The sequence below is a fragment of the Rhagoletis pomonella genome, unplaced genomic scaffold (genome assembly GCF_013731165.1).
Source record: "Rhagoletis pomonella isolate Grant_MI unplaced genomic scaffold, Rhpom_1.0 Rhpom_scaffold_00148, whole genome shotgun sequence".
Taxonomy (NCBI): domain Eukaryota; kingdom Metazoa; phylum Arthropoda; class Insecta; order Diptera; family Tephritidae; genus Rhagoletis; species Rhagoletis pomonella.
In genome coordinates, this window is record NW_023458702.1 from 148,099 (window position 1) to 159,636 (window position 11,538).

The 11,538-nt window shown below is 37.2% G+C and overlaps 2 protein-coding genes and 1 long non-coding RNA gene across 3 annotated transcripts in view; all 3 read left to right on the top strand.

Moving 5' to 3' along the window:
• LOC118750134 overlaps positions 1–353 on the top strand; it is a 921-nt gene extending 568 nt beyond the window's left edge. The window contains exon 2 of the long non-coding RNA XR_004994361.1: positions 61–353. This is a non-coding gene — a long non-coding RNA (uncharacterized LOC118750134). The remainder of the gene's footprint in view (positions 1–60) is intronic.
• Positions 354–1,809: 1,456 nt separating this feature from the next.
• LOC118750138 (chitinase-like protein PB1E7.04c) lies at positions 1,810–5,188 on the top strand. Its single transcript, XM_036484868.1, has 4 exons — positions 1,810–2,262; positions 2,430–2,864; positions 3,879–4,459; positions 5,128–5,188. Exons 1-4 carry the CDS (start codon positions 1,810–1,812, stop codon positions 5,186–5,188), a joined length of 1,530 nt encoding a protein of 509 aa, XP_036340761.1.
• A 5,668-nt stretch (positions 5,189–10,856) lies between these two features.
• On the top strand, positions 10,857–11,252 carry LOC118750139. The gene has a single exon (XM_036484869.1). The coding sequence runs from the start codon at positions 10,857–10,859 to the stop codon at positions 11,250–11,252; it is 396 nt and encodes a 131-aa protein (XP_036340762.1).
• The last annotated feature ends 286 nt before the right edge of the window (positions 11,253–11,538 follow it).

Genomic DNA, 11,538 nt, shown 5'->3' on the forward strand with positions numbered 1-11,538 from the left:
CGAGTCTGTGCCTTTCTGATGGCAGCACATTTTCGACTCTGCGCATTCAATTCCACCCAGGTTGAATTTCTAGAGTACGTTCGATATGGTAATTCCATTAATTGGTTTTCTTTTATGGTCTTTGCATCTGCTGTCAATATACACCACGAAAGGTCTTCCATGTTCTGCGTCATATTTAAGCTGTTCATCATCTTTTCCTTTATTTTCTTTCATTAGAGGTTTTATTATAATATTGCATCTAATAAAATCGAGTGTTACGCCGCCGTGAAATCCCAGAATGCATCGCCGTCGTTGAGCTTTTAGGGTTTCGTCCTCTTCTTTGTACTATTTTTCGCTGTCATCGCTATTTCCATTATGCTCAAAGTATACTGAATTTCTTTCCTTTACATTTTTCCTGTGATTTAAAAATTTGTTGAATATTGAATTGAATTTTAATTGCTAGATTAAATTCAAAATAAAATACTTGTTGGAAAAATCGGGAAAATTTTAGTTTGGCATCCCCCGCCTACAAAAAAAAGGTGGCTATGGGGGGGTAGGGGGAGTTCTCCTGATTGCAAATATATATACTTTTAGCCGCAGGATGCTTATAGTTTTTAAGTTATTTGTTGTTAAAGTTTGTAAATTGAACTAACCTCTCGGCGCTATTTCAAACAATAAACACTATATTTATGTAGACACTTCGGCAAAATAGTTACATTAAAATCCCGCACAATGAAATGTAATCATATTTTTTACATTTATGATGTATTTTTAGTAAATTAAGTAAGTTTTAATAATTATCACGCACTTATATATGTATACGCACATTGTGAATACAGAACCGTTGATTCAACCATGGTTTCACACTGACATTAGAAGAGTGCAGCCACATCTAAGAAAATAACAATAAAAGAGAATAGTTTTTATCGTACCCATTTTCCTGCTCAGCGTTGAATTAGTAGTAAAGGAGGGTATGAGGTTAAATACCCCCAATATATATAAAAAAACTGACAAGCGCCGCAGGCGAAAATTTTTAATAAAAAATCGCGCGATTTTTTATTAAAAATTTTCATTATTTATCGAAGTATTGATTTTTATGGAAAAAGCGCCGCAGCCGAAAATTTGTAATAAAAAATCGCGCGATTTTTTATTAAAAATTTTCATTATTTAACAAATTAACGATGTACGTTTTCTACATTTGTGTACTTTGAACTACAATAACACCAGTAAATATTATTTCCACCCGAAAAAAATAATACCGTTATGATCAGGAGTAAGACCCCTATCGATCCTAATATTATTATTTTTAATAAGAGCAATATATGTACGTATTGTACACTTATACTTCCTAATTATACACACTTATTTGTGTATTTTTTTAACGTATGGTAGCATACATTTTGTGTTACTGTCAGCCATTGTTATTTCTGCTTGTTTGTGAAATGTGCAAACGTTTGTGAAGACATTTATAAACGCGTTTTACTTAATTAATTAATTAAGAATTGTATATTAAAGTGGAAATCTCAGGCCGGGGTTTTAATGCAACTATTTTGAGGAGGGTGTACATAAATAAAGTGTTTATTGTGTGAAATAGCGCCGAGAGGTTAGTTCAATTTACAAACTTTAACAACAAATAACTTAAAAACTAGAGGCCTGCGGCTAAAAGTATATATATTTGCAATCAGGAGAACTCCCTCTATCGTTCCATAGCTACCTTAATGCGGAACTCCGGGGATGCCAAACTAAATTGCAGCCGAAAAATCTAAGAATCTAGAAGTCAGATTTCTAACGTAATATAGTATCGAACGTAAACTCATTTGAAATTGGGTAATGGAGAATCAAGGTGAGCAAGCTTCAAATTCTGGTAGGTTATCAGCACATTCAACTGCCTCAAGTGCTCCTGTTGCACAAGCATTACCTGTTTCGGGTAATACCGCCGTCGTGGCTGCACCAACCGGCACATACGCTTCGACAGGCGCCACAGCACATTCTGCTGAGCGCGCGACAACTGAGGCACACACGCCAACAGGAGAACATTTGACGGAGGTACATGCACCCACTGTAGCATCCACTCCACGCCAGGCTTCTGGGCTGCTCATTTCTCTTAATGGGGAAAGTAATATATTAACAACTGATATTTCCCCTCTGCGTACACGCTCGGGAATTTTGCGTGTAGGTAGGCGGCAAAATCAAGCACGTGTAACGCGCGATGTCATCGCAATTGATGAGGCGGATGAAGATGGACCACAGGTTACAATGTATTCTACTGCAACCACTTCTGCAGTAAACAGTATATTAGCAGCTAGAGCAAATAGTGCTCGTAACTTAAATATTTCAGATAGCTTAAATGCTGGATTTGCTAGTTTTGGACTGCAAAACAATATTACTTCTACGCGATTACAACAAAACATGCCTAATTATTTTCTGCTAATCAAAATGTAACACCTCAGGCCAGTGACGTTTTCTCTAGTGCAATGCTCACCCCAGCTACGGTACCAAGCACTTCGTTCTTTTCAAATGCTGCGCCAAATTCTAGGGGTACTTTCTCTGATAGTATACCCAGTGTAGTTAACGTGCCGAGCACATCGATATTTTCAAATGCTGCGCCGCGTTTTAGTGGTATTGTCGCGCGTAGTATAGCCACTTTAACTAGCGCACCAAATATATCGACAACTTCACGTGCTGCGCCACCAGCAATTAGACCTATTACTATTAAGCAGCAAGCGCAACACGCATATTTATTCAACACCACGGGTTGTCCTCCAAGCCTACAACGCAACAGCACTTTCAATTTCGCGCCGCCATTATCTTCGCATTACTTTCCATATACGCAAACTTCAATTGCAGATATTATGCTTTCTTCTTCTAATATCGCGTCACGCCAGGTGATGAGCAAAGATTTGCTATTTTTTCCGGAAATCCCGAAGATGGGCCTATATTAATAACAAATTAAGTCCAGTCTACTGAAAGATGCGGATTTACCGAACAAAAAAACCTGATACGATTACAAAAATGTCTTAAAGGTGCTGCTTTAGAAACAGTGCGGGGGAAGCTCATGCTGCCTAGCACGGTGTCGTATGCGATTGAGACTCTACGAATGTTTTATGGTCGGCCCAATGTCATCCATCAATCTCTTCAGTGCAATTTGAGACAGCAGCCAAATGTAAAAATCGAAAAAATGGAAACCTTGATACACTTTTCATTGGAGCTATCAATCAATCTAACAACCGCGTTGTGCGGGCGTGTTTTTCTTGCGCTCTTCGTAATCGCCTTACTGTGTCAGTGAAAGTTACTATTAATATATTGGTTACTTTGCAATGGTTCAAGTGTACTACAATTTAGAGACAGTAACTCTTTACACAATCTAAAATCTTTCAATAAATGATCTAATAATAAATAATAATACAATCAGAAATCATATTATCCCTTGTAGTTGCGGCCAAAAAGTTGATCGCGGCCAGTCGAAAGTGCAGTGCGCGAAGTGCAACGAACTTTCTCATACCTATTGTGTTGGTATTTTGCCGTCGGATGCTGAATTTATGCTCAATACAGATAACAGCTTCTTCTGTAAGGTCTGCGCTGATATACGTCGGAGCTCTTTACGTTCGCCTCCTTCACTCTTCATTTATAATGAAGAGAATACTGCAAATATGTCAAATAATATCAAATCGACTTGAATAAAGCCCAAGCCGAATTCATTTACCTCTGCAAAGCAGAGTGATGCTTCTAATGAGAACAGTAAACATCAAATAACCTTGTTATCTTTGTCCAAAGAGATCACCACTCTTCGTGCTGAGAATGCCCGAATGCTTCAGCTGATAACTCCTTTGCATGAAGCTAAAACGAATCTAATGAAGATAGGTAAAAATTCTCATTCCGAACTGCTTGCTATTAAACAGAGCAGCCGCAATAAAGACAAAGCAATTGCCTCGCTCACCTCTGAGATTAAAGAGCTTTGTAATGTTGTTAGTGCCATCTATAATAACAAAAAGCCTATTGTGGAATCACAACCAATTGCGGCTCATCCTAATAAGCAGAAGCCAGCTTTAGATAACATGTCATCTTCGACTATGCTCACTACCAAAAAGAACAGTACTTGCGCTTCGTCTGCCTTTTCATGTGTTATTGACGTTACTACTCCTGATGTAATTGATACGACACCATTATCGTATGCGAATGCTGTTTCTGGTTCTATCGTCACTGCTAAAAGTAATAAAAAGCAAACATCTGCTAATACTAATACACTTCCTAACGTCAATGCTTCTATTGCTGACACTGTTGTTGCTAGTAATACTGGAACTACGAGCGCTCTCCGATCTGCTGCTGCTAAGAGAAATAATAACGAGTCATCCGTTAGTGCTAATGCACTTTCTAACGACAAAACTTCTGGTGCTGGTGTACTGAAAGATAAAAAAAAGAGTGCCAGCGTTGTTGGTAGTAATCCCAGTAAAGAATTGGATGTTGTTGTACCGCTCAAATGGTTGCATTTGTCGTCTTTTAAGCCCTCTGTCAACGAAAATGACATAATAAATTTTGTTGGCAAACATGCATCGATTGTTTCTCTTGCTATAAGCTTATTAAAAAAGACCTTCCTGCCGACTCTTTGAAGAAATTAGTAAGAGTTAATTTCAAGCTGGGTGTCTCTTCATCAGACTATAATAAACTGCTAAGCTCTGCGTTCTGGCCAGTAAACGTTAAGGTGCGCCCATTCCAATTTTTTCAAAACGCCCAAGTTGCAGAATCAGTAACGTGAATGAATCTGCCAAACCAAATTACTCCTCAACTCCAAACTATCCTTTACATTATCACAATGCGAGTGGAATGCGTACGAAATCCTCACAGTTTCATCTCATTGTTTTATCATATGATTTCGATGTTATAGCTATAACTGAGACTTGGTTAAATGCAAATTTTTCTTCGAATGAATTTTTCGGGGACGACTATTATGTTTATCGAAAAGATCGCTGTTCAGATACTACGGGCCTTGTTAGAGGCGGCGGCGTTTTACTTGCAGTCAGAACGGATTTTTGCAGCAAAGCTGTTAATCTGAATGGTGTTGGTAGTGATCTGGAGCAAATTTGTGTTACGTGTTAAGTTTACTAACAATAAAACTATTTTGTTTTTAATATCTTATATTCCGCCTAATAGTGATATTGCTGTTTATCAAAGTCATTTAGATAATCTTGTAGATGTAATTAACAATGCTTAACCGTCTGATGAGATTATTTTCCTAGGAAATTTTAATTTAAGTAGCATTTCTTGGCATAGTAATAACATATTGCCTACGAATATCAAGTCTGAAATAGATGAATTGTTATATCGACAATGTTTCGCACGGTTTTAAGCAATGTAACTCGGTGTCAAACAATAATGGTAGGTTTTTAGACCTGATTTTTGCTATTGCAGAACTTAAAATATCATGCTTTGAAAGCCCAGCGCCTATTTTAGATAAGAGTTTAGATCATAAAGCTCCCTGCAAAAATCGCGACTACTCCATGCATGCGTGTAAAGAGCACTCCCTAAAGAACAAGGAGTACTCCAAAATTAACCACAATTCATATAAAAAATATAATCCAATTAACATTGCGATGTCCTAGGGCAGGACCATATACTCCATCCCTGCATTACATCAGAGTAGCACAAAACTACTCCAACATATTAACAATGGCATTGCTGTTATATTTTTTCGTTTGTACACGCTTTTGTTCTTCACTTCTCAAATGCTTTTTCGAAATTAATAAAAACCAAGACAAAAATTAAAAATTACATGCTGCCTCTGACGGCATTCGAACCCGAACATGCTGGGAGCTAAGAACTAACAGCGAGCATCTCTACACGTTCAGCTACAGCCAGACATGCAAATGTGCTTTCAAATGCTCGACTTCAATCACATTTCGTTAAAACACGAGCAGTGATCGGATAACAAACAATAAGCTGGCGCAGAGACACGAGTTGGTCCGCTACAGCATAACAGAAGAACACTTTTGTAAGTACTCCAATTTACCACAAATAGACTACATGGTCCCACGATTTTTGCAGGGCTCTAGATGTTAATTTTGACTTTTATAATTTTGAAAAGAAGCCGCTTGAGTCCGCAGTGGAATATAATTACTTTCGGGCAGACTTTTCTGCAATGAATAAATTTTTGTCTGACATTGATTGGTCATTTTTGGAGTCTTTAGGTAGACTGGAGGATCATTACGATATTATGCGTCAATGGTTTCTGCAAGCCATCTCCAATTATGTTCCGTCTAGGCAACTCGTAATAAATAGAAAACCTCCGTGGTTCGATTCAAAGCTTTCCCATTTAAAAAATATTAAAAATAAAGCATATAAAAAGCTTAGAAATAGTAATAATGAAGCAGATCGAAGAAATTTATTCTTCTGAGAAAGGAGTTCGACTCTCCCCATAAGTTTCTATTTAAGCAATATATGTATGTTCAAAGTGGAATCGGACTTGAAGTCAAATCCTTCTAAATTTTGGGTTTTCATAAATTCAAAGAGGCAAACTAATGGATTTCCTACTAGCATGGAATATGATGGTTTAATATCTGATAATACGGAAGATATTGCAACCTTTTCGCTCAACTTTTTCAGAAGGTTTACACAAAACAAAATACTTCTACGTTTCTCAACTTTACTCATACTGAATTGCCAACAATTAGTTCTTTTGAAATCTCTGTAAATGATGTTCGTCTCGCAATTTCGAATTTGAATTCAAGCTCTAAGGTAGATACTGAAGGATTTTCTCCTTTGTTTTTCAAAAACTGTAACGACTGCTTAACTAACCCTAATGCACAGCTTTTCCAGAAATGCTTAAAAAGTGGATCTTTTCTTGAGTCTTGGAAATTATGCTTGATTTCATACTCCATCAAAAGTTAGCAGTGCTATTGTGAATTGCCAACACGGATTTTATCCTGGTAGATCAACGTGTACTAATCTAGCTTTAGTAACAAATGAGGTAGTTCAAGCTTTTGAAAATCGGTCTCAGCTTGATGTAATTTACACAGACTTCTTTCACAAAGTCAATCACTCATTGGGCCCTGTCACACGGTCAGTATTTATTGAGGTGATCCAAGTGTCGCGATATTTATTGACGTTGTAGCATGCAGTATTGATGGATCGTGATCCATATCGCAAAATTTCTAAAAATTTTGAAATCTGGATCGCGGATCGCAATACCGTCAATAAATATTGAACGTGTAGCACTTTCAAAACGCGATCCATACATTTCGTCAGTACATCTTTTACTCTAATAATGCGAACATCGGCTCTGCCTTCGCCCTCGGGGCTTAAAATCTTCCAAAACAAATTTTAAATAACATTGGAAATTTTAAAATAATTGTGGAATGCATTATCTGTAAATTATACGTACAAAATAAAAATATTTTCTTTCGTCATAATAAGCTTTCAGCATAAAAATTATGCAAATACTGACGCGATAATATTGAACATGTAGCATTCGTGCGCGATCCATCAATCCATCAATATGGATTGCGATCCAAATATCGTGATAATTACTGACCGTGTGACAGAGCCCATTGTTAGTACAAAATTACAGGCCTACGGTATCACTGGTACACTTATAGGGCCGGTTTCTCAATGTCTGGTTAACACTTATCTCCGATTAAACATAGTTATCGACATTACCGACTCCCTGTTGTATGCATGGAGCCGAAGACGTCGATAACGATGTTTAACCGCAGATTAGTGTTAACCAGATATTGAGTAACCGGCCATTAAAGTTTTTAACTTACTTCTTACGTGGAAGGAAGCTTGTTACAATTGGTTCAACGAAATCAAGTTTGCTTGTTAATGCCTGGTCAGGAATCCCACAACGGACTCATTGTGGACCTCTCTTGTTTCATATATTCATAAGTTACTTGCCGTATCAATTTAAATTCGCTAAGTGTTTAATGCTCGCTGATGATGTAAAATTATTTCTTAGAGTTCGAGACTTGTCGGACTGTGCTAAACTTCAACGTGATCTAAATTGTTTTGCAGAATGTTGCACCATGAATAGCTTGTTTTTAAACGGGAATTAATGTTTTATTGTAACATATTCAAGAATAAGTAACACCATTAAATTTAGTTACAAATTGAATGACTGTGATTTATTCCGCACCTTTCAGATGAAGGATTTAGGTGTTTACTTTGACTCGAAACTTTCCTTCTCTAAGCACGTTGACTTTATTATTGCCAAATCATTTTCCACTCTGATGACTTTAAAGATCCTTTGAATTTGAAGTCACTCTATGTTTCGTTGGTAAGAAGTAGACTTGAATACTGCTCATTCATTTGGAATCCGTACTCCGATACTCATTCAGCAAAAATCGAAAAGGTTCAAAAAGTGTTCACTAAAATAAGAGAATTTGTTCGTCCCTTATTTTTGCACATAATGTCATGAATGAGCACATTAATTGTCCATTATTAGCCAGTATATTCAATTTTTATATTCTTCCGCGGGATTTGAGGCGAAATAGGTTACTTGTGGACTCAGTTCATAGAACTAGTTATGCATTCTACGAGCCAATCAGTAGATCAATTCGGCTATATAACAGATATAATAAAGATATCGATTTTAGTGCAAGCTTGAATAGATTTAAGCTCCAAATATTTTCTATTTTTAATTAACTAGTCTGTAAGAAGCATTTGACTTTGTAGACTGTAAATGAATAAATAAATAAATAAATAAAACGATGCAGGCAATTGATCTCGGAGATTATTTAAATGATCCCATGCTCCTAAACGAGCTGCTGACGAAATTACCCAGTGATTTAAGACTAGATTGTGGCCGCTATAGACTAACTCGTCCTCGTGTTGACATAACCGTTTTTGATGAGTGGCTTTTCAATTTAGCTACTTGTGCGAGACAAATCAAGCCACTGAGTTATGCAGCTACACCATCCAACATCAGTGTTGCCGCGAATAATTTTTAGTGGTAGTCAAATTTCTTTAAAAGAAAAAATGGCTAAGAAAGAGCTAAAAAAGTCGTTGTGGCTAAAAATGGTAGCTAAAATTTTTTAATTACATATACACGCAAACATTATCAATAAGTAATGGTATAGAAAAACAATAACCTCTAGAAAAAAGCTAATATTTTATCCAACCGAAAACCTTTTTGTATAAAAGGGGAAATATACGTCACCAGCTTGCTGGCTACATCATGTGATTGTACCTCGAAGCATAACTTACCAGCATGCTGGTGCAATATTTATTTCTTTACAAATGAGGTCGAGGAAAGATCGAAATGATTAGAGCCGAAATTTCATAACTTTTCTACCATTTTATTAAACTTTTTTTTTTAACTCACAACTGCAATATCGTAAACTTAATCTTCCACAAACACGGCTTTGACTCATATAGTGCAAGAAATTTCCGCCAAAATACTTTTTACTTAGAAAATTGAGCTAATTTCACCATTTACGACACCATGCCGGTACAATCATAAAATTTTCAAATAGTTTTTGAAGTCGCACCAGCAGTTGGTACAATCACACCCCAAGAACATACACGGTCAATCGACTTGATGGGCCATTTAACAAATTAAGCATATTAAGGGCCGTAAACTTATCTATTTTAAGCTATAGTTAAATCGTTAATAGATAAGTTAACAGCCCTAACACTTTTACAATATGTATGTATAAAAACGTAAGGAACATACAATACATATATGTATATATATCAGCCTTTTTAGTTTAAAAATTCTTTTCTTACATAAATGAAAAAAATTAGATCAAATTAAGCATATACAACTTTTTCATGCCAAGTATGAATAAATTCTCCAAAGGGCTAAAAAAGGGCTAGGGGTAATTTTAAATTTGTGTGGTCAAAAAACTATGTGCTAGCTAAATCTAGCCACCAAAGCGCTAAAACGGCAACACTGTCCAACATAAGCGAGAGAAGAAGAGCGACCGAAAAAAGCAACATACGAGAATAATCGTACACGTCGTCGCTGCCAACGAGCGAGCAAAATATATTTGCCCGAAATGTTCAAAAGGGCATTGCTTGACAGTATGTGAACAATTTCGTGCATTGAACAAAGTCATGCGTTGGAAATTTGTTAGAGATGCAAAATTGTGCATACGCTGTTTCAAGAAAGGCTGACTTCCAAAACGTATCAATACAATGTTAGGAAACTGCTATACTGCGTTATTCAAACTGTTCCTCGTATATGCAGAGTTACGACACATTGCAACCATATACATTGAATATTTTACATACTCAATATAGCAATGAACAATTTTTCTGAATTTTCCATTTTTAAAATACCAATGGTAACCAAAAACAAACGAAGCATCAACATTGTTTCTGATGCGTTGATTACGCTAGCGATGCGTTTCGATAAATTTTCCGATGCGTGTTGGAAAAGTATACATCGTTAACATTTTGTAGTTCGGCGTTATGGAACATTAAACTTTGTACGTATGCAATGCAATTGACGTTTTGGAAGCCAGCCAAACACTTGATTCGCCGTTGTAGCTCTAAGCAGCAATGTGGTGTGGATGGTTGTGAGCGAGCACATAATCCACTTTTACATTTATCACATTACAAACGCTCTGTTACGTTTACAAAAAAAGAAACTCATGTTGGGGCCGTACAAAATCGTATTCTGTTCCATTCGAAAGAAAAGAGGAGTGCTGTATTTCGCACTCAGAACTAAGTCCGTACCCCATGCAGTGCAAGGAAAATGCAACGCTGTATCTACTAAGTACGGAGTTACACATAACCCTGGCTTCTGACAGCATATATTTCTTATTCTCTCTCTCGTTTTTTCTCTTAAAATATAATAAATAAAAATAAAGTTTAAATTTAATTTTTCATAAAAATACGTCTGTTTGATTTATCATAATCGCCCCGACGACTCTTAAAGCACAATGCCTAACGAAGAAGGGTCAAAGGATTCCGTGATGCAAGCCGCTGTGCAGCAACCTGTTGAAGATCCACGTGCAAGCGAAGGCGTTACCGAAATCGCAAAGGTGACCGTGAAAATTCCACCAATTTGGCATGCAAAACCTGAGCTGTATATTGCGCAGGTGGAGTCGCAATTTATTGCCGCTGGCATTTCGAGCGACAGGTCTAAGTACCACACCGTAGTAGCCGCCATCGAAAGCAGCGTCCTCGCACAAATTAGCGACATTATACTTAATCCGCCAGTTGAGGACTTGTATAGAACCCTAAAGATGCGCTTGTTAGAGCAGTTTGCCGATTCCGAGCAAAAAAGAATCAAAAAACTACTGCAGGATTTAGAGCTTGGAGACATGCGCCCATAACACCTGCTGCGCGAAATGCGCCATCTGGCTGGTAGCGAAATGAACGACGGTATGCTCAAATCTATTTGGCTTAACAGATTGCCGCAAAATATTCGCTCTATCATATCGATTAGCACCGAGCCTTTAGACAAAGTCGCATTACTTTTACGACAAAATAGTTGAGGCTAGCGGCGGCCCGCATGTGCACTCTGTTTCTGCACATGGCGATCAAACTTCTCTGGCGCAACAAATATGTGCTTTGACGAAAGAGGTTGCAGAGTTAAAATCAAAGTTAGAGCAACGAGGT